The 24,500-nt window shown below is 37.1% G+C and overlaps 1 protein-coding gene across 1 annotated transcript in view; it reads right to left on the minus strand.

The window, feature by feature from the left end:
• Nucleotides 1-349: 349 nt before the first annotated feature.
• The window catches only part of LOC125177777 (serine/arginine repetitive matrix protein 2-like), a 52,261-nt gene continuing 28,110 nt past the window's right edge, over nt 350-24,500 (minus strand). The window contains exons 2-7 of the mRNA XM_047880163.1: nt 19,919-20,052; nt 17,917-18,109; nt 11,349-11,544; nt 4,847-5,087; nt 1,735-2,004; nt 350-1,477 (exon numbers count right to left, since the gene is read on the minus strand). Of these exons, the coding sequence (XP_047736119.1) occupies nt 579-1,477; nt 1,735-2,004; nt 4,847-5,087; nt 11,349-11,544; nt 17,917-18,109; nt 19,919-20,052 (1,933 nt within the window). The 3' untranslated portion in view covers nt 350-578. The remainder of the gene's footprint in view (nt 1,478-1,734; nt 2,005-4,846; nt 5,088-11,348; nt 11,545-17,916; nt 18,110-19,918; nt 20,053-24,500) is intronic.

Below are 24,500 nucleotides of genomic sequence, written 5' to 3' on the forward strand. Positions count from 1 at the left end.
ATTTTACAGTCTATAAAAGGTGTCACTATTTTCCATAACTAACTAGGTTTCTTATACTTACTCAAGTAAATAAGAAACTTTGATAAACCATGTACAGTAAATCAACAATTGGAATGAAATTTGTGTTTCGATCTTTCCAAGTAATCAGGAAAATTTTAAATTTTAGCACTGAGTTTTTCTTTTTATAAAACAATTGGTAACTTGAGCGCAAATAAAATTCAAGTATTATTGATTGTACTGATACAAATCAATATTGACTGATACAATTCAAGTATAGTATTGATAAATTGGTTCGGAATTTATTAAATTCTAATAAAAAAATAAATTGAAATGTTTTGTTTGTTGATTAATTAATTAAACACTTCACTAAACGTGGATGAGCACCAAAGAGCAAAATTTAATGTTATAAAATTCGTACAAATTCAATCGATACTGCATTATGATACTTAGGGTTAGTTGAGGAAGTTTGAACTCCTTATAACATTGCCATTCACCGCCGCAACAATGACATTAAAAAGTATATATTCAGCGCATAAAAGTTAACATTGCTCTCGAGGCTAATGTTCCAGAGCACATTTTCAAACTTGTGTATCTCGCGTCGAACCTTCGATAAGTTGTGAAGTTATGACGTAACTTTGGCTGGACACATCAGAGTTGGCGGCTTTAGCCGCGTCGTAGGCTTTCGTGGATGGAGATTGCGGTGATTCTGAAGGACCAGAATCACTTTGGAAAGACTCCGATGACGCCACAGAAAATAGAGCGTCGGACGCTGTCACATCAACAGATTCTGTAGGATTTGACGGAGGCTTTATCTCGGTAGAGGAGGTCTCTTCCAAGCTCGGGAGTTGCCCTGGGTACCGACACATTTTGATATCAGTTTTAATATTCTTATATTTAGTAACGTCAGCCTCCGCTTGAGCACTCGAGTTCTCATCAACAGTATTGCCTACGGGTTGTGAAGCGGTGCATTGAAGCGCTTCTTTATCGGAACTTCCGAGCATGGAATCCTCTTCCTGTTCCTCGACTAGCGTTGGGTAGTGAGGCGGAAAGAACGTCTCCTCAATTGGTTCTTGGCGCTGCAAGCCGAATTGTCGGCCCGGTGCAATACCGGACGACCGCCCAATCTTGGCTTCCTTCGGGCTGTTAGAGGGAGAAGATGAAGAGGTGAATTTGTTGGGGTAAGACAGCGGTACGCTTGTTTGCGGAGAGCTGCTGAATTTGTTCAAGTAAGGCATACTGCCGGATGAAGAAGACGGGCTGTTGTAGACACTCGAGTACGAAGACGGGTAATCTAAAGACTGGTTCTTGTACTTGGACATGTAGTTAAAGTAGACGTTGGCGGATCTTGGTCGCGGAGACGTTGGTTCGTTCGGAGACGGAGGAGGGGGCGACACGCGCAGCTCCGGCGTCACGCGGCCGTCGGCGAGGCGTCGCGCGCTTGTGGTGCTGGCGCTGTCGAGGCTCTTCCCACGCACACCTGGTGGTGCAAACTGAACGATAAGCCAACACTTCTATGAAACATAAACATTACACACTGAAATGACTTTCTAAAATCATTCCTAAGAGTAAAATCTAAAGTAATAATTTAAGCAAAAAAAGAAAAAGATCAAGAACCGTCAATAAATAACTAAAAGTAATAAAAAAATTAGCACATCCACGCAGTCACATCCCAATTAAAATCATAATACCAATTAAAATCATAATATTAATTACGATGTAACGTTTTAGACGCACCAGTTTCAAGCACATGTGTATTTTTCTGTTCATGCGAAGTGATTGGCAGGGAAGCTCCTCTGCAGTTTTCCAAGCTGGAGTTGACACAGCGACTCCACTTTGTCTTCGCGCCGCCCGCAGGCTTGTGTAGCGGCGCGCCGGATGACGCGGCGAGGTTGTCGGAGTCCGCGACGCTCGCGCTCCGGCGGTAGGGCGGCTTGATGCCGGCGGTGTAGGCGTAGGGACTACAGCTGCTCCCTGCCGTCCTGATCTCGAACGGTTCCTCGAAACCTTGAGGATAAACACGTTATATTGTTAGAAGGTTATCATTAGGTTATTGTCAGATTGTTACCAAATTATTGCCATTTTATTATAAAGTTATCCTCAGGTTGTTATCAGGTCATTATCAGGTTATCATCAGATTATTATCAGATTATAACCTATTATTCATGACGCTTATGTCAACTAACTATTCCTTCTGAGGTCATATCATTATCGCATATTGGCCATATCTTTATCGTTTTCATCTCATTATAACAGAAAATAAAGAAAATGATAGCAGCAGGATTCTCCTGGTATCATGGAGTCCGTGCAACCAAAACAAAGGCTGAAGAGATGGAGGATAATGCCCAGGATTTTGATGCTAAGCACGACTCGTTCGAGACAGTGTACGCAAATTTTATCCACATTACGAATATTGTCCAGGTTTTTGCCAAAACATTTGTACAGCCCTCGACAAAAGCGCGACAAAAATCGTTTCACGTCTGGGAATATTTTTCACGAGGCTCTTCACAGAGTAAGTAAGAATCAACGAGGAATTTGATAATAACTAATTTTATGTTACAGTTTTTTTTCTAACCTGCGCTTCAAGTGTAATTAGTCGGTAAAAAAACTTTTACAAATGCGGACTGAAAGACTAAGTGGGAAATATCATGAGAATGAATATAATATAAATTGTCAACGTAAACAATTTGACGCACTTAACGAAAAACACTCACAGTTCATTTCAAGGGTGAGAACCTAGTACAATGCACTCATTACTTAATGTTGTGCATGTTTAATATTCGTTTAAATATCTCCTTTATTTACAGGTGATTTTCAATGATAGGATTCAAATAAACACATTTTGGTATATAATCCGGGCCATTCTTACGTGCCTCGTATGAATGCTGTACCAATAAGTCACTCAGAATTTCGGGCGATGATAAGGTAGTAATGTTTCTTGATGGTCTCCATCTCTTAGAACGATCTCTTATCGCTCGGGCCTCATTAAAAAATCGTTTATTTTAGCTATAATCTCATTAACTAATTCGGTCTTCAGCTACACGTTATCGCACATATTGACCTACTGGAACACAGCTCCAAGCTAAACCTAGTCTCCTATATATACGTCGATTTAGTTGAACTCCTGTCATGTGTTGAATCGAATTCCGCAGGTTGATATAGATACTAAAAAGTCAGCCCCAGCAACAAAATTTCCTACCATTAGGTAATAGAACTCAATTCCTATACCTATGTATAATATCATATCCTGCTTTGCTATTTTGTATTTTTACCCTAGTAAATTTACCATCAATAAAGCATTATGAAATCATTGAAGCATTATACAAGAGCTCAACTCAATCTCTGGCCTTAATGAACTGTGTTTCCATCTATAGCTGAATATAATCTCTTGCTTTGATTTATTGTAATTCAATACCTTATATAGCAATGCATAATATCTCGCTTCAACGTATTGTAATTCCGTCCCATAGCTAAGCATAAATCTCGCTTCAATGTATTGTATTTTTGTTCATAGCTAAGCATAATATCTTGTTTCAATTTATAGTATTATCGTTCTTAGCTAAGCATATTTCACTTCAGTGTCTCGTATTTCCATACCTAGTTTATCATAATATTTCACTTAAATGTATTGTATTTCCGTCCCTAGCTTAGCATAATATCTCTTTTGAATAAAATATATTTCAGTCATAGCTAAGCATAACATCTCACTTCAATGTATTGTATTTCCTTCCCTAGGTAAGCATAATCTCTAATGTACCATTGCCCTCACTATCACTAATCTCGCGAGATATCCTGCGACATTTCAGCTCAGGTCGCGATGATGTTCCAAGTCTCCGGCGCCGCCGTCGACATTGCGGCACATTACCTTAGCACAGTAACAGGGAACTTGCAATAAGAATTACCATCATTAATGAATGGAAGATATTCACCCCCAATTTGAAGAAAAACCCACGTACAGAATAACTCAAACGGTTATTTCCTATATTGTAAATTTTTTCAAAGAGAATTATAACATTAGCATTTTATTAAACAGGAATTTGACACTCGTTTGCTTGTTCAAAAACGGAATCTTGACATGTAAATTAAGGTGAATTAGACTAGAAAATACATGTCTAATTTAATAATAATTGTCTGTGCATGCTTTTTGCAATAAACTTATAGGATTGGGATATCGATTTTTCTCTTGAAAATTTAAAGATGATTTAACTCCGATGATATCTTTATTTAGGGTGATTAAAAATGGTAGACGTGTGATATAGTTGACATATTATAACAATTTAATGTCTATATATACCATCACCTGCCGTTGAGAATTTATTCACCATATGAACTGCTGTAATTTGGTGAAACGTCGTAAATTGTGACATGAATACTTTTTCTACGAAGCCATGCCATACTTAATATGACTGGACCTTTACTTTTCGTTCGACAAAAAATTCTTTCAATTTCGCACAAGGCGTAACTGGAATTCTTGAAATGAGCTGCTCGGTATACGGAAAATATTTACTTATGTTCCGAGCATTTTCAAACGTCCTCCATTCACTATCTTAACTTCAAATGAAGCGTTGCATCTATTATCTTGATATCAAATAAACTCTTCCCTCGGCTTCGCCTTGTAGTTATGAGACTGACTTCTTGAACAATTTATTTATTTAATCGATTTTGATTAAATTAATCTTCTCCTCCCTTGAACATTCACGTGGCACACCGACAAATTTAACTTGAAGTAAATAGTATTGGGAAAATATATCAAAATTCACCATGAGAATTTGATTCCCCTTCGTTACAATGACAGGATTATTTTAATATCAGAATTAAAACTAATTATAATCCTATGAATTTGATTTACTTTGATTGAAGCTCATCCTGCAGTTGCGCAGGTTCTCAGCACTCCTGGCTTTCCTGCAGAAGGGGTGGTAGTGATGCAGGTGATGGTGATGGTGGTGGTGAGGTCTCATCACCTGATGAGATAAAGAATCTGAACGCATCTTGAAGGCTCGGCGACGGGCGGCGTGGCGGGCGCTGGCGGGGAGACTGTGGCGGGACGTGGTCGACTGCTGGTGTGTGAGGCGGCCTCTGTAGCTCGGCAACTGACGGCAAATTTGGGCATGTTTTACATTAATTTTAACGTATAACTGTCTTTGTATAAACAGTGCCTTGGTAATATTTGCCTAATAGAAGATAGAATAGAATAGAATAGAATAGAATAGAATAGAATAGAATAGAATAGAATAGAATAGAACAGAGTAGAACAGAGTAGAACAGAGTAGAACAGAATAGAACAGAATAGAACAGAATAGAACAGAATAGAACAGAATAGAACAGAATAGAACAGAATAGAACAGAATAGAACAGAATAGAATAGAATAGAATAGAATAGAATAGAATAGAATAGAACAGAATAGAACAGAATAGAACAGAATAGAACAGAATAGAACAGAATAGAACAGAATAGAACAGAATAGAACAGAATAGAACAGAATAAGAATAGAATAGAATAGAATAGAATAGAATAGAATAGAATAGAATAGAATAGAATAGAATAGAATAGAATAGAATAGAATAGAATAGAATAGAATATAAGTGTCAGCACCGAAGAAATAGGCCCATATCCTGTTGCCGATTCTTACAGATATTTTTAACTAGGTTTCGGTACATGTCCTGTAGGTACATATAAGATGAAGGAAATATGTCACTCTGGCCAAACCTGGCCAGGGTGACATACAAGGACACAAACTGCATCGCTATTTGGACAAGGTCTCACTCATTGCTCTCAGTGATGAATTGATTTAGTTCACAAGAAAGTCTCAGCGCTGTCATGGTCTGTGCTACAAAATTGAGGGAGTTGAGCTGGTCGACTCACAGACGCTAGGGAGCTTCCCTAACAAAATTTAGAGTCGCCCCAGCTTCTGCCCTATCGAAATTCGAAGACCTGTCAGCCGCTGGCACACGGACGCCCCAAGTTCTTATGGCCGGGTAAATTAGAAGCTCTATGTCCGCATTAACGGGCAATTGACTTCCAAAAGAGGCTGGTAAATAGAAGCAAAACACCCTACGTGGCCGACTTGCTCCTGATTCACCCCTAAGCCGAATATAGTTCCTCTAAAACGACCTTAATCGGCACGAAAATTTTGACAGGGTGGTAACAAAATTTAGAGTCGCCCCAGCTTCTGCTACTCCAAATCAGAAGCTGCCGCGACTGTAAATTTTCACTGGGTAACGGCAAACAAGGCACGTTTTCATTAGTAATGAGTAATATGGAATCCCTTAAACTGAAAACCGTGTGCAAGAAACGTACTGGTCTGAGTATAATTATTGGGATTAAAACTTGAAAATACGAATTTATAAGCCTTTGTGTAAGTATGACTCTTTCGACTAATGTTTCGAAGCATATTGTAGACAATATTAATCCTAGAAACGTGCAATAATTTCTGACAAGAATCATACTTGAATTGATTTTTAATATTTGTTCTCCAACTTTATTTAAATTTAGGGTGGAAATTTCTCTGATATTTATTAAATATTAACGAAAAACACCTTGGTTAAATGCGATTTTTATTTTTAACTAGAATTAAATCTTCATAAAGGGAAGGCAAAGAGGTATCATAAATTCACGTTATATCAAAATGTGAATTAAGAAAAACAAAGACTTCACTTCATTTCTCTTTGTATTTTAAATACGAGATATTCGTCTTTCAAGTAGAATTTCATGACTTCGTCCTGTAATTCTTTAATAATTCATGTAATATAATAATAATTCTTTAATAATTCATGTAATATAATAATATTTCTTTAATAATTCATGTAATATAATAATAATTCTGTAATAATTCACGTAATACCGGCTCCACTATTGCTTGGGCGGCCTCTATGGAATGAGATCGGGAACCTGAGTTCCCTTGCGTCGAAATTTCCACAGGAAAATTAATTCATTGGAAATCGGCTAATTAGGAACTTGAGATATCCTGTCTCTTGTTACTCGGCCCACGTCAGCGAATTAATGGGCTGATTATCTATGGCTAGAGAGAGGGAGCGAACATTTATAGGAAACTGTAACATTCAGAGTCGAGTATAAATGGACGTAAAATGAAGGTATTTCCCTTGAACTATTATATTTCTGCAGTGCGTGCATAATGAAGATCGTTCCCTGAAACTTAAAAGATCTCTGCAGACGAATAAGTCTGAGAAAATTATTGTTATTAGTCCTGATGAAGCCATCGATCACGTGCGTGATAACAGCGGATCAGCTCCACGAGCGGAAATTGCATGATGAAGGATAAAGAAATCTGGCGACCGCTGCCCGACTCGTCCGGGAAACTTGCATGATTGCCGCGGCAGGAATTAATGAGTAGCAGTCTGGGGCATTAGATAGATGGTAACTTTAGAGCAAGTAATAAACCTTCAAAATATACCGCTAATGTGTGAAGGAAATTTTGAACTACAAATAAATTGATGGTGCATTTGTATGTCCTGTGATACGTACTAACTATTGAGTCAGAAACTAGTCTTTAAATTAGGTCGCCAGTGTACGTAGAAAATTTAAAATTTATGTATGGCATCCGAATTATGAACTGATTGGGGGGCTCAACTAGCATGTCAATAATATTTTATTAAAAATACCAACACTAATAATGCGACCAGCAAAAAATTGCGTAGCGCATTTCTCTGTAAAGAAGCCATTTTTGTGTACATTCTAAAGCTAAAAATTTGAAACTTTCAACGCCGCAGAAGGCAGCTTCTATGGCCGGTATTGATCAACGGTCTAATTTTTGGCTGAAAGTTTCGTTTTAATCAAGGCCTGAAGCAGCGCAGTATAAAGGCTCGAGGTAAGTTCTCTCGGAAGTATTGGAAAACCTTACATGGCTTCAAGTTGTGTCATCCGAAAGGCATCTAAAAATCTTTCAATTAATTAAGAGCGCGGAGAGAAGTTCGAGCTTGAAGTAAATTAGGCTCGAGCCAGGGACGAAAAGGTCCTTACAAACATTCTTCGTAACTTTTAAAATAACATTTTTCGCAAATTTTTCTGTTATAAGGTTGGATGAAGAAAGTTAAAAAATTCGATAGGCAAGTACGATGCAGCAGACATTGGCAGAATTGTTGCACATTGCTGTCTTAAAATTCCCTTTATAATAAAGGATCACAGAAATAGATGTAATGGTTGACGAGAATCAACTCTATAGTCACTTCATCGTCAAATATTGTGATGGAAAAATTTTATTAGACTACATGAAACGTACCAGTTCGTATTACATGACTTTTAGCTCCTGTAAGGTTTTTATATGCGTCAATGCTTCGCATTATTTGACGTTGAGGCTTCGTGGATAAAAGGTGACATATTTGTCGTCTGGTGTAGTGGTGAGGGAACAATAAGGCGGTATATTTGTCGTCTGGTGTAGTGGTGAGGGAATAATAAGGCGGTATATTTGTCGTCTGGTGTAGTGGTGAGGGAATAATGACGCGGTATATTTGTCGTCTGGTGTAGTGGTGAAGGAATAATGAGGCGGTATATTTGTCGTCTGGTGTAGTGGTGAAGGAATAATAAGGCGGTATATTTGTCGTCTGGTGTAGTGGTGAAGGAATAATAAGGCGGTATATTTGTCGTCTGGTGTAGTGGTGAAGGAATAATAAGGCGGTATATTTGTCGTCTGGTGTAGTGGTGAAGGAATAATAAGGCGGTATATTTGTCGTCTGGTGTAGTGGTGAGGGAATAATAAGGCGGTATATTTGTCGTCTGGTGTAGTGGTGAAGGAATAAAAAGGCGGTATATTTGTCGTCTGGTGTAGTGGTGAGGGAATAATAAGGCGGTATATTTGTCGTCTGGTGTAGTGGTGTAGACAACAGTTTTACATTGCTTATGTCTCTCATGAAAGGATGGGCTTGGAATAATGCTGTGTATATTTATTCTGCATTATACAAATAATACACCGAATACTCGTAAGTCATCGCGTGATTGTTTTTCATAACGACTTCTTAACACGTTGACTACGATCGCTTCATCTTGTACTATTATTTCATTTTTTGTACTGTTTTTAAACAGGTTTGCCAGACGGTTATTTTTTCCGGACAATTTCCGTGATTTAGTTTTTCTCAATTGCGTTGGCCGGCTAAAATTTATGATAGGGGTACTTCCTAATTAAATTTTAGGTATTGGAAAAAGAAAATAAATGGAATTTTTATAGCGGAACCTACAAATAAACTGGTATATGGGTTATCGGCCTTTTTTGGCCTTTTCTGTTCTCGGATTTGGCCGATTTTAGGCAACCTGAATTATGCACCACTTCGTCCTGGAGAAATACATTTCGTGGTACGCATATGTACCAATACGTAGTCAACGTGTTAATAGGGTTGTAACGTGGTTTAGAAATCGTTTCAAAAAACAATCGTTACTGTAATGTAAACTTACTAAAAAGAATCTGCTATTATAACCTATAGAACGGGAACAATCTGAAATAGTATAACAAAATAAATGTATTGTTCACCTTCAATTTAATTGCAACTAATCTTGGTAATGACCATAGCGATCGCTATTCATTGATGGATAAGTAAACAATGGAGTAGTCAACCCGTGTGCTTGAAGCGAGTAAATAAAATGCATTGAGTTTTCTTTTTGTTAATTAATAAGTCAACGACCAAAAAGAGGATAGAAGGTTGTTTTTTCCAAACCTGTTATTAATTAATTAGGCTTCATTGAAAAGCGAGGGAGTGAAGGCGCTTTGTGTTCGGTTTCTCCTTCGTTAATGAGCGACGCATAACGCGAGAAAAAACTGCTGATACGAGGCAGGCTTTCCATTTGTTCGGGTGCTGTGAATAATATCAGTCATATAACATGCACTGTGTTCTGCAACCTTTTATGGAATATTGAAGTGAAGTCGAGAAATTGATGCGTGCTTTGTTATGTAATGTTGGGTTTCCATAAGCATTGCAGGTCTTACAGATTGCTATATATCTATGTTCATAATGATTTTCAGAAATATGTTCAGTATATTTTTAGTATATGTTCAGTAATATTTATAGTATATATGTTCAGTAATATTAATAATATATATGCTCAGCAATATATATCATATCTATGTTCAGAAATACCATATCAACGTTTAGAAAGCCACCTATTTTTCGTGATCATTATCCCTTAACTCAAGACATTTGCTTATCATTCTTTCTAGTTTGAAACTAGACGTTCTAGACTAGACGTTGAAACTAGACTAGTTTGAAACTAGACTAAGTTTACGTTCCATTTAAACAAAATAAGGTTCAAACACAAAATAAGTTTCAAACACACAATGAGTTTCAAACACAAAATGAGTTTCAAACACAAAATAAGTTTCAAACACCAAATAAGTCTCAAAACAAAATAAGTTTCAAACACAAAATAAGTTTCAATCGAAAATAAGTTTCAAACACAAAAAAAGTTTCAAACACATAATACGTTTCAACCACATAAATAAGTTTCAAACACAAAATAAGTTTCAAACCGCAATATAGGTTTCAAACACAAAATAAGTATCAAACACAAGCTAAGTTTCAAACACAAAAAGAGTTTCAAACACAAAATAAGTTTCAAACACAAAATAAGTTTCAAACACAAAATGAGTTTCAAACACAAAATAAGTTTCAAACAAAAATAAAGTTTCTTACATAAAATAAGTTTCATACATAAAATAAGTTTCAAACACAAATAAAGTTTCAAACACAAAATAAGTTTTAAACGCAAAATAAGTTTCAAACACAAAATGAGTTTCAAACACAAAATAAGCTTCAGGACCAAAATTACTTTCAAACACTAATAAGTTTCTAACACAAAATAAGTTTCAAACACAAAATAAGTTCCAAACACAAATTAACTTTCAAACTCAAATAAGTTTCAAACATAAAATAAGTTTTACACACAAAATAAGTTTAAAACACAAAATGAGTTTAAAACACAAAATAAGTTTAAAACACAAAATAAGTTTAAAACACAAAATGAGTTTCAAACACAAATACGTTTCAAACACAAAATAGGTTTCAAACACATAAATAAGTTTCAAAACCAAAACAAGTTTCAAACACAAAAAAAGTTTCAAACCTAAAATGAGTAAAATGAGTTTCAAACACAAAATAAGTTTCAAACCTAAAATGAGTAAAATGAGTTTCAAACACAAAAAAAGTTTCAAACCTAAAATGAGTAAAATGAGTTTCAAACACAAAATAAGTTTCAAACCTGAAATGAGTAAAATGAGTTTCAAACACAAAATAAGTTTCAAACACAAAATGAGTTTCAAACACAAAATGAGTTTCAAACACAAAATACGTTTCAAACACAAAATTAGTATAAAACACAAATAAGTTGATCTTATCCTACAGACACTCACAGTTTGGAACATAGAAGGCGTGAAGCAAAGAGATGAACTTTTCCTCGGAGGCCCCCGGTAGGTGGAGGTGGCCACCGAGTAGTGGCCGCACGGTCCGATGATGGGGCCAGTGAGCGTGGACCCTGGCGGGGTACCGGGCTCCGTGATGGGTTTGTACTCGGGCTGGTATGGCTCCAGCATCCGGATCTTGCCCCATCTTGAGAATAAAATTATATGTTTTCATTACTTATATCCCTAACACCGATTTGTGGATACTTTAAGAGTATCCGCGAAGCGCTGGTTACTCTTGAAATTGAACAGGTGAGGTGAATACTCTTAAAGTGAAGAAAAAATATGAAAAGTATTTAGAAGCAAAGAAAGTATTGAAAAATTCGCAATTTCAGCAAAAGATAAAACGTTTCGGAGTTCAGTTTCATTGTGGTAAACGTGGTAAACAACAGAGTGAAAATTCCCAGTATATTAAAAAGTTCTGATAGGTAAATGGTTTTGATTAGTAAATTCGTTTGACGAAAGTCAGTTGCTGCAACATTCATCCTGCGTTCCGCATTACCGCCCCTAGACCGCCGACAGCAGACCCCGAATACGGATGGCTCTAGTCTTGCAGCGTCGGCCTCGCGGCTCCCGCTGTCTCGGGTTGCAGAATTCCATTGGCGGTAATTGGAAGAGCTGTTATCACGAGTGCAGGCATTCACATGATATTGCGAACTCCGGGAATTGAACGCAGAAATTTGGAATTATTACATGAGAATTCAATATTTCCCTTTAACACATGTAATACTGTCTGGGTTCTATAAACTTCTAAATTATTTGAAATTTTAGTGAAATTTTTGAAATTCATGCCAGAACAACACTGAAAAATATTTTGAAAATAGCTGATGTTCATATTTCTCAACTGCTGTTAATTTGGAACGTTAAAGATACTTAATATTGACTACCTAGCTGAACTTCCATAATAAATTAAATCCCTTCAAGACATTTCATGGGCATACAATTTTCTCAAAAATCTGAATCTATCGTGTTTTATCGCATCTCTAGATAATAATATCGTTCAATCCATAACAGGAGCTATTTTTCTCGTAGGCAAGAAATTGTTTTTGAGCTCATTTAATAGCTAGGAGCGAGATGTGTCGTACAGTTCCAATTTTATTTATTTGTGCCCTTTAGTTTCCGCATTAGGCCATTTTGAACAATATAAAATAACAGTTTTATTACAATTTTTGCAATTATTATTTGTTTTTGGATTGGATGGGGCTACAGTGCCAATCTTTTTTTAGTATTTTCTTCTTTTTTCAATAAATTTGACTTATTTGGTTCACCTGAACAATCAAAATTTCAAAATACGCAATCTTAAAAATGAAGAGCGTTTTTTATAAATTTCAAGTTATCTTCCGATTTCTACATCTGAGCAAAATGTTTTCTTCTAACGATTTACATATTTATAAGAAGTATCAGAAGAATCAATCATTTTGTTTCGGAGATAGTTTTGAGGCTAGACCATCCATTAAGGAGATTTTTTTGGTTTATATTTAAAAGATTTGATCTATGAAGATCTGAAATCAAGTAAATTTAAGGTGAGTATGGAGCCAGAGTACCACGAGTAGAATCAAAGTATTTATTGCTACAAATTGATGTAATTTATTGTTAGGTATTACTCACTCAAAAATTACAGCCGCGAATATTACAAAAAAGGTTATTGAAACTCATGCATGTGGAAATGCAAGTTCTTTTTAATTTCCATAGATAATATGAATCGATTCAAAGATTACCTCCTTTAGTAAAGTTCCATTCAACTCGGTCGTTACAAATTCTGGCGTTTGTTCGTGTATGTTTGGATAATGACACGACAGTTAGCAGCACGCTAGACCAGCACGAAGAAAAATAGATAGGTCGTATTGTTCAAATAGTGCAACACTTTCTAATCATAACACCGATACGTCCATTTTCTGACCCATACTGGGTTAGGATGACACGCACAAAACGGTAAAATATAACTCAGTTCTCACTGCAGTGAGTGACAGAGAGCGCATTTTCTCAAAATCGACGTAAACGTGAAGTCACAGACAGACAGACAGGCGGACAGACGGACGGACATGACGAGCACAATGGCACCTTTTTTTCAATTAATGAGAAAATGCGCTGAAAATGCATCTCTATTTGGCCGCTTCTCAGTCATTTCTCTCAGTGTAAAAGCGATTTGCAAACTCGGCATTTCATGGAAGCTAATGCGATCACGAAGGCTTAACTGGAGTGCTTGTCACCTCACTAGATTCTTTCTGACATTTGTAATCCATGACTTACTTATACGGGTCGTACTTTACCGCCGAAAAATAATATGGAAGCTTAACCGAGTCAATAAAATTTAAGATGGAATTAATTTATTTCTGGAAATTGAGCATGATGCATTGTTTTTTGGTGGACCCTGGCTCACGAAATGGAGTTCGCTTTTCACTCATTTTGCTGATGAAATTTTGAAATTTTCACGTTATTACTTTTTCACAGACTATTACCTTCACTCCCTTATGCTTTCACCACTTATCTACCAGATCACTCCATTACATGAATTTCTAACATATCGCCCGGTATTTCCTTCATAATTTGGAATATCACCATTTACGACTCATAATTTGAATATATCATCATTTCCCCTCCACTATTTAAGGAAGCCACCATTTTAGGGTATCACCATTTTTCTTTTATCGCGCAATATCGCCACTCAACATTCATAATATGAGGATATCATCATTTTGCCTTCACTATTTAAGGAAATCACCATTTGACCTTCACAATTTTAAGATATTACCATTTATTTTTATCGCGCATTAACTATATCCTTCACTAGTAACCAAACCCACTTCAACTGTCATGTATTATAACGCAGGGTCCCCTTATCGCCTCTGGGGCGGGCGAGAGCTGGTGCTTGGGCACGATCGCCTGAGACCACTACATCTCGTGTCTAAATTTTATAATAAAAATGTCGGGAAAATTAACAGGATCGCATCCAAGGGGATTAAAAGAGTCTTTGAGTTAAAAGTTAGGTAACAGGAAAGTATATAATAGAAATTTTAAGATACAATAGCCTTTCAAAGGCCAGAAAAATATATAGATCAGAGTTTTTTCTGTTATTTTTGGCGCATTTTCTCATTTATGGAAAAAATGCACTATTGTGCTCGCCATGTCCGTCCGTCCGTCTGTCTGTCTGTCTGTCTGTCCGTCTGTCCGTGACCTCAAGTTTTCGTCGACGAGAAAATGCGCTCTCTGTCACTCACTGCAGTGAGTACTGAGTTATATTTTTTATTATAGCGAACAGTAGTTTAGCTATGATCAGTAAGTTCTAACAATATACGTGTTGCTCGTTAAGAGAATTGTTTTGGTTTGTTAGGTTTTAATATTATCTAATTACATACCATATTAAAGTTCAGAGAGGACAAGTTATTATAATACCGGCTTTGATTAAACCGTTTGTTGGAAACGTGAATGTCTCTTAGTTTTTTTTTAAATTTGATTAACGCTCTGAAGCCCAAAAAATGCTATCATTTTATTAGCGAACTCAGTCTGTTGTTCGTCAGTCAGTACTGAGTACAAAGAATCGATATACATCACGCAGGGAGATCAAAATAAATTATATAATATTTATGCGCGATGTGTTTGCAATTAATGAACTATAACAATTTTTGAGAGACGTTTCTATAACGAAAATTTTATGTAAAAATCCCAACTGAGTGTTTAGCCTATAAAACCTATTCATAATTTGTCATGAAAAATTTTGGTACGGATATAATTAGCAAATTTTTTCAATAAATTTCAACAGCCGTGCATATTGAAGCTGTCCCCTTTTTACCCACATTCCCTACTCTCATATCCAACAGCTCGTATTGTCTTCCAATAACACAAAAATGAGGAATAAAAATAAACCATCGATACTCTGAGAGTTCAGACAACTGTTAATTTTACTGCAATGAACATGGGAAAGCTTTTATTTAGCTATTTCAAACCCTAATATATTTTACTGTACAACGCCACCACTTCAGTTCTCCAACAAACGACCTGGTCCATTAACCGCTGCTGAAAGGATTTAAATCGATCTGTCCAACCCTAACAAAATTCGGGGACCTCCCAGGCTTTAACCGAATGGTCGCTATACAGTGCAAAGTTATTCGGGGTCTGCTTGGCCACCCGATCGAAATCAGTTTACGGTCAGAATATCCTTTCCGACTTTCCTTGTCGCCTGAGAGTATGACAAGGGTTGGCCGAGCCGAGTCAAACCGAGCTAGCAAGCTGCCCAGAGGCTGCCTGCCCTTCGAACCCTGAACCGAAGCGGACCTAGAGAAGCTGATTTACGTGCGGTCCAAGTCCTAGGCGGCTCTAATGCATGGTCGCTCGATCATGAATCTATATTTTTTAAGGTATGTGATGCAAAGACACATTTTCAAGCGGAATGATCGTGCAGCCAACATGATTCAGTTCCACAATAGATATGATCCTGTTGAATAGCGTAAACAGTTCTCTTCTGAGCACTCCCTAACAAAATTTGGGACCGCCTAGGGTACGGCCGAATAGTTGTTGCACTCGGCGCAGAGTCATTCTGAGTCTGCTTGTCCATCCGATCGAAATCAGTTTCTGGTCAAAATCTCCTTTCCGACATGCTGGTCAGAATCTCCTTTCCGATTTTAAAGTCACCTCAGGAGAGTATGAGAAGTGTAGGCCAAGCCGAGTCATACCGAGCTAGCAAGCTGCCCAGAGGCTGCCATTCAAACCCTAAGCCGAAGCGGACATAGAGAAGCTGATTTGCGTGCGGTACGAGCAGTAGGCGGTTCCTAATTCTGGGTCGAAACCAACTCAAAATTTTGATGGGGCTGGTGGTTTTTTGATGAGAAATAATACACTAATTTCTGATTTTTGCAGATTTAGACCAATAAAATGCTATTTAGTAAATCCGAGTTAAGTTTGTTAAGAGTAGCTTGGTATGAAATATGATTTCAAATTTAATGATCGCTGAAATTCATCACGTAACTTTAAAAGCTTTTCACCCACAAAAGTTCCCCATTCTCATTGAGGGACAGAGAGCATCTTAATTAAAACCAAATAACCGAAGCGGAAAGACGAAGCACAAACATTATTCTTTTCCGTGCCCTCTATGCGCCAACATTTTCAGCTCGCACTTCTAGACACTTCCATTGAAGTTTGGATTCCCACCGCGCCTTTGTTGAGGAAGAAGTTCATTTACTTGCCTGGTGTTTCTCGTTAATTCTTGGGTTACATAAAACATTTTGCGGGAGCGAACGTCTCCATTGAAATGCAGCACGCACCCGTAGCCTCACACTTGAAGTTAGTAGAATTGAATTCTTTTGCAGTTAATAGAATTGAACAACCATAAACAACTCTGAGAAACCCTTCACAATTTATGAAGTATTAATTTTAATTTTAATGAAGAACGCTGAAACATGAAGGCACGTATAACGAGTTTGTTGATTCAAGTTTCTTGGGATTGAGTGGTTGATGCGCAATGAAACCTATTAACATGGATGGTAAAAATATTTGGAAAACGCAAAAATGTTGCAATATTGTCGAGGCTGTCACTAACATCAGACTTCCACTTCATATATTTCCGTCTTCTTGTGGATCGCTAATTTTGCCAGCGAAGAAAAATTTTCCATAAAAACATCAAATATAATATGAATTTTTCAATGTACTTCGCCAAAAGCTTTAATTTACCGTTATATTGAACGAAAATAACTTAACAGCTTCAATTCACAGGTCTGAAGTAGGTCACTTACTTCATTCTTTAATTATTATTCTTTGTCGTGTATACTTTTTTGATGTTAGTTAATTTAATGTAAACTTCTTTAAGAATTCATTTTCAAGTTTAAATTGAAGATGAAGCATGGGTTACATTGGTTATTTATTTATGTGTCAAAACAGAGCATATTAAGAGAGAAATAGCATATTTACTGATAATTAATCAAAAACCGAGGGCAGGAATTAAACGACTTTTCATTAGAAAAATATCATCAATAGCATAAGAACGTGTTACCTATGTTACTACTGCGACACCGAAAACTTTCAACTAAGCCTGTAATCAAACAAATAAATGGGTAATATTGTTCAAATATTGACACTTTATGCGAGTAGCACAGATACGTGTTTTTGCCGTGTAAAGCTGGGTCAGGACCACCCATACAGAGCAAGAACACATCCGCGCGACAACATTTCTTCTCGCTTCGAGTCACCGACATATGGAACAGCCTCCCTGATACCATCGTTGAAGCTCCGAGTATGAATATCTTCAAAAACAGACTAGACGAAGCTATGCAGGAGCATATGTTCAGTCTTAAAATGCCTAGCAAATTACGGACCAGGCAATAAGTCCAGCAGCTATCTCAATCAATCGTCAGCTATGGAAAGATCGGGTTCCAAAGGCCGGATCCCTTGTGAATCAAGTCACGAAAAGTTCAAGAATCGGCAACATCCTATTACTTCAGTGCCGACACTTCTAATCTATTCTATTCTAAGAAGTGAGTCACTATCTGTACCAAGTCTTCAAAATTTCTAAGTGCAATTCATCACCCACCTGTGAACAAAAAGCAAGATGGCGACCATCCAAAGAGCCAACACGAGCACGATGAGGCTGACCTCTTCGACCCTGACGACCCTGGGCCCAGGCGGGCCGGTCACGGGCCTCAGGGACCCAGGGTTGAGCCCTGAGTATCGGGGCACGTCTGGCCCCGCCATCAGTTCGGGCCAGTGGGTCCACGTCGTGTTGCCTGGAAACGATTGAGATTATGACAGAAAAATGAAAAAGAAAGCTTTATTTAATTATATTATGATTATGAATGAAAATAAGAGATTATGAAAGAAAAAGGAAAAAGGAAACTACATTTATAACTAATATGATTATGAATAAAAATACGAGATTATTAAAGAAAAAGAAAGAATGAAAGCTACATTTATTATTATTGTGACTAAGAATAAAAATATGAGATTAAGCGGAAGAGAATATTGAGCTTACAATCGAATGAACACTAAGAAAATAGAGTGAGGACTTTGTCCTAAAATCGATGTTCATATTGCCCATATGTGGGTCATTTTGAACCACTATTATCTAGCAGGACGTGCGTATCGGTGCTACGTCCTATCTTCGCTCGTGCTGCTTGTAAGATTGTATGTCATTATTTGTACAATATGACCTATTCATCTTAATGAGTGAAGCTTTCATTAAGGTAATTGATGGATGCTATAATTGATAGTCAGTTATTTCCGACGATAACACGGGGAAAATTGGCATCGAATTATTGTCAATTTGTCGGTAATTGGTAGAGCCGAAGGAAGTCCATGCGCCTTGTAACACTCAGCGACATAAGGGAGACTTTGTCCTAATATTGATGTCATTTTCGACCTCATGTGGGTCATCCTGAATCATTTGGTCTAGCAATAGAACATATCTCTGCTACGAGCAGAAAGCGTCACACTATTTGGATAATATGACCACATTTATTTTCTGAATGAAGTTGAGTATGCCATTAATTGGGCCTACTTCATTGAAGTATGCCATTAATTGGGCCTACTTCATTGAAGTATGCCATTAATTGAGCCTACTTTATTGAAGTATGCCATTAATTGGGCCTACTTCATTGAAGTATGCCATTAATTGAGCCTACTTCATTGAAGTATGCCATTAATTGAGCCTACTTTATTGAAGTACCCCATTAATTGAGCCTACTTCATTGAAGTATGGCATTGAGTAACGTGAATGGTTGTGGTCTTCATAATAAATATAATCTTACTTAAACGCGTGAAATTACTATCGACTTGGCATTCATCTGCCGGCAAAAATTTATACTTGAGCCACAAGCAGCACATGTGAGTCAGGAACGATGTGTGGACGACATATGCGACGATTCAACAATAAAAATTTATGAATGAAATTGGAGTGAACGGAGACATTCAAGAACTTTGGAAATGCAGACGTGGAATATTATAGACAAGTAAAATTACCCAACAAATTATATGATAATGTGGACGTTAAAATCAATGTATTGCAACGTACACGTGAAAAATCATATCTATCGTTAGCGTACAACTGCGCACGCCCCAATTTTTGAGAATTTACAGAGAATGCTGAATATTTTTACAAAACAAATTCAGAAGCAAAATCTGGTGACTTAAACTTCTTTGTAATTAGATTTTTCTCTCATTATAGTTAATTAATGAAATAAAAGAAGTGTATTAGGTAGGAAAATGCTTTATAAAAGAAGCTTTCTGTGCAGCTATATAGAAAGAAAAATGATTAAGAGATGTAACAAAGTATCCTTGGAGGAAATAGACATCCGATTTTATTTTGTACTTTGCTGATTTATAGTCATCATGAAATTTTTCTCTGCAAGATAAAAAGTATGACTCAGTATTCACTGCAGTGAGTGACAGAGAGCGCATTTTCTTGTCGACGAAAACGTGAAGTCACTGACGTACAGACGGACAGACGGACAGACAGACAGACGGACAGACATGGCGAGCACAATAGCGCTTTTTTCCATAAATGAGAAAATGCGCTAAAAATAGCAGTGACTATATACCTTGGAGCTGGAAGTAAATGCTGGTCATGTTGGAGGTGCCGGGGTGAGGCAGCATCTGGATCTGGTAGACCTGGTCTGGTGCCACGTCTTCGATGATGAGACTGGTGCCACTTGGTACACGTGCTGCCACGTACCTGCAACGTAGCAATTATCAAGTCTACGTACCTGCAACATAATAAATTTCAAGTCCACCATTCTGCTATAAGGCAACACTCAAGTCCACATGTCTGCAACTGTCCTGGCTAAATTACAAATGGTCACCTCATCTAGCCAGGCAGGAACAATGATAAGGAAAGTAGTTTAGTCATTCCGGGTTTACTTATTCTTCTTGTAAAACTGCGGGACAAATACCGCACATCAGAACAAATGAAAATACAAAACTGAATATTTATACCAAGTATACCAAGTAATTAAAGAACCAATATAAAATTATCGCACAACTCCTGGCTAAAATAAATATGAACGTGAAAACAGATACAAATCACTAGTAACTTACGTGGATGGCTTGTGCCCTAGTCTTTAAACTCTATATTATCAACGGAATTTAAGCTTACTTTACTCTGTCCAAAAGAAAGAAAACGAATTTAGTTCACACTGGAGAAATATACACTAACTACTATAACATGAACAAGGCAATATGACAATTATAGCAAATTGACCTAAAGATTAATTAAGCGGAAGCTTTCAGCGGAAGCTTAACTCCTAGGAACATCAAAACTGTAATGAATGGCAGGTGGCTGCGACCCCGAATACAGCTCCGCGCCGCGCCGTAAGGCTACAAACTAAAAGTATGTGTCGCACGCGTACTGGACGCGACAGCAACATAGAAACTATCAAGTCCACGTTCGTGCAACATAACAACTCTCAAGTTTATATATCTGCAAAAGTGAAACTGCAACTCTCACGTCCACATTTCTGAAACATAGCAACTCTAAAGTCTTTTTTTCCCAAAGTTTCTTGAATTTTTGCCTGGGAGACGCCAAATGAAGTAAATGCTTGCCTGAGTTTTTCTGTAGTTGTTGCAAATTAAAACTACATTGCAATTACAGCATACGAATACCTTAAATTAATAATCCGAAAAATTATTGCGTCATATGGTCCAAATCCTGACACTCATTCCTACCCTTAGCACGACATTCCTACCCATGCACAAGCCCTCCTGTAGTAGCACAGTAACTACAACTTTATTAATGATTAATGAGGTAATTACAGTCCAGAGTTTTCCCTTAATTGAACTCTATAGTAGCAGTAAGACGCTCCACAACCTCTTTGATTGTAGGAGTTGCGGTAACTTGACACAAACTTCCTTTATGAGGTCTGGTGTTGGTGGAAACTGGTCTTATGTCTGCAGCATAACGAGCTATAGCAAAGCCCGTCTAAGTTATGTGATCTTTACAAACCTCGTACGATCAATTTTTTCATCTATTTCAGATTAGGTATAAATATAGCATAGTGTAGGAAAAAATTACATCAGTACTCACTGCAGTGAGTGACAGAGAGCGGCATTTTCTCGTCCGTCCGTGAAGTCACGGACGGACGGACATGAGTCGCGGACGGACATGACGAGCACAATAGCGTTTTTTTTTCATTAATGAGAAAATGCGCTAAAAACGAAGCACAGGAATATTGCTCAAAACATTTGAATTAGATGAAACCTAGAGCTTCTTTTAGAATTATTTTTACCTACGAAAACCTTAAGGACAAATTCGGCTGGTGGTGTGCCTTGTGCGCGCTCACTGCCGCCGCCCGCATAAATGGTGACTCTGGATAATTACTTTAAATTTTTGTTACTTGCTGTCAGGATTGTAATCTATAGAATTTAGATTTATGTAGCACTTTTACCAAGATAAATAACTATTTATTTTGTCGCGCCATACAACTCACGGAATTGAAAAAATAAAGCTCAAGTTCAGTTATTATCGCTCCCGTTGTTGATGTATCAAGCCAAATGATAATATAACCAAAATAGTGGGAATGGAGTCAAAATAAAAAAATATTTTAACGACGTTCTGGCTTTAAAAAATTATAAACGGCAATTCGATTCTTTCGTTTTATTTTTCGTCAACACACGAGTAAATGCCAACTGTTGTTGCCACCGGGAACTGAATTTTCAGTAGAGATGAATTTATTTGTTAGTTTTTAGTCTCGCTAATATGGTTGTCACTGGACGCCGCTGGTCGCAGCCATAAATAACTGCTTCGTGCTCGACGACAACTTTTAGAGTGCTTCAAACTTTGGATTTTTTTATCATAAAAACGTGGTTAATCTAATACAGAGATAGGAGTATTGAAAATTTTAAAAATTATCTACCCGTATATCGTGTAGGTTTTTGCCCAATTAAGTGCAGGCAAATTATATTATGGATGAGCGATAGCAGACCGAAATGTATATGCTGTTATTAAACGTATCAATAAAAAAGTTATGAATTTCTGTCAAGGTAACCACGAGTATTTTGTATGTTGAATGGGACTGAATTAAAAGAAAGTAAGTTAACATTAGCAATGAGTGGCGAACTCAAAGATAGTTTAAACTGAATTTTCTATGATTAAACTGTATTGAATATAGAACACAATTTATAATTAAAGTATACATCAACTTTAACTAAACTGGATATTAAATTATAAGAAGTAATATTTAATTACGATGGTATATTGTATAATCATTTTCATCAAAATATCAACGTTTAAATCTCAATTATATCCCGATTGCGTGTTAGGCATTATGGATTCTCGCTCACCGATCTTTATTTATTTTCCATCGGGCAGCGGATACTTTACATCAGATTTACTGCTAGCTGCGAAACTGAAGTCATTTACGTTCACGATAAAGTTTATCTAATTCTAATATAATCTAGAAGGAATCCTCAATTCAAATCCCCTATTAGAATTCGAACAAAATCGATGAAATAAAACTGAAAATTGTACGGGAATAATAAATATTTAGCAGTGTATGAACATTTTCCGGAAAACGTAGCAGATATGTTTAAAACAAACATGATAAATGAAAAATTTAGGAAAAAATTTTTTTGCTCCATCTTAATGATGGCGCTTTGACGACACGTGTGACGATATCTTTGAGTCCTCGTACATATAAAAAAATACGGTAATGGTTTAATCATAAATCCAGAAAGTGATATATAGGAATGATTATTTAGAATGATACATTGTTTTCCTTCAATACTCTTTTTAGCGCATTTGCTCATTTATGGAAAAAAGGCGCTGTTGCTCTCGTCATGTCCGTCCGTCCGTCCGTCTGTCGGTCTGTGACTCCTCCTCATTGCCGAGTATCCATGATGCTTGGCAATGAGAAAATGCGCTCTCTGTCACTCACTGCAGTGAGTACTGAGTTATATTTTTTTAACATGTCGGTTAAGATAAAATCATAATTGAAGGGGTAGGCGTTTGGATTGCTAAAGGTGGTCGATGTCGGCAAGTGCCGTCTAATGGCGGAAGTTGTGTGTAAAATTACTTAACACAGATTTACTTCTATTACTAGCTACAAGCTTACTACCTTTAGCTTCAAGTTTACTATTACTAATAGCATCGAATTCACTACTACTACTACTAGCTACAAGTTTACTACTACTACCACTGCAGCTACGAATTTACTACTACTAGCTTCAGGTTTACTACTACTACTAGCGCCAATTTTATAACTACTTTAGCTACTAGCTATAAGTTTACTATTACTACTAAGTACTATCTCCGAATTTACTACTGCTACTACTACTACTACTACTAACTTCAAGTTCATTACTACTACTAGCGCCAAATTTACAGCTACTACTAGTAGCTACAAGTTTACTACTACTAGCTTCACACTTATTACTACTTATAGTTTCAAGTTTATTACTACTTCTAGCTACAAGTGAGAGATCAGATCCTCAGCTGAAGGTATCGCCCAGAACGGGCTTGAAGCCATATAAAGATCCACTGAGATCAGCCTTGGATCTCATTAGTAGGTGGGAGAAGACCGCGTTATTGGCTCGACTTCTGATTCGGACGCTTAGACGCGGTGTCTTTATTTCATTAATCTTGTGCAATGTCGTACTGATTAATTGGAAAAGATGCTCGTCATGAAGCGGCAGAGATCGGTGGCAGGCCGAACCTCAGTTATGAGGCATCCCCAATTACTTTAACTTTTCTGTCACTATTGTTTTTACTATTATGGAAACATTCTCGCTTTAGGGCTGCTTGGCTCGATTACTTGACGTTCTTCTAATATGATTCGCCCGCATTTGACATATGAATTGTTATTCCACAATAATTTTAAAATATGGACTATTGGGATGCATCTCGATGATCACAATTTCTCATTGAGGCACTCGAACTCTTAATTGAATAAAAAAAAAACAATATAATTTTATGCTGATTTTAATTTTTGCCTTCACAAATAGTCGGTGTTGGTGGGAACTGCTGTTGAGATTGAGCGGGAATAGCTAGGGAGATCCACTAAGGAGTATTAAATATTAGAATAATATTTAATACTCCGGAATCTCCACGTGTCTCGGGAAAAGTACGAAAATTCTGCGAGTATTGCTCTCCTCCGAGTGCTGGAGCAGCGGATCGACTTTTCTTCGTCA

Source organism: Hyalella azteca, unplaced genomic scaffold (assembly GCF_000764305.2).
Source record: "Hyalella azteca isolate HAZT.00-mixed unplaced genomic scaffold, Hazt_2.0.2 contig4783, whole genome shotgun sequence".
Taxonomy (NCBI): Eukaryota; Metazoa; Arthropoda; class Malacostraca; order Amphipoda; family Hyalellidae; genus Hyalella; species Hyalella azteca.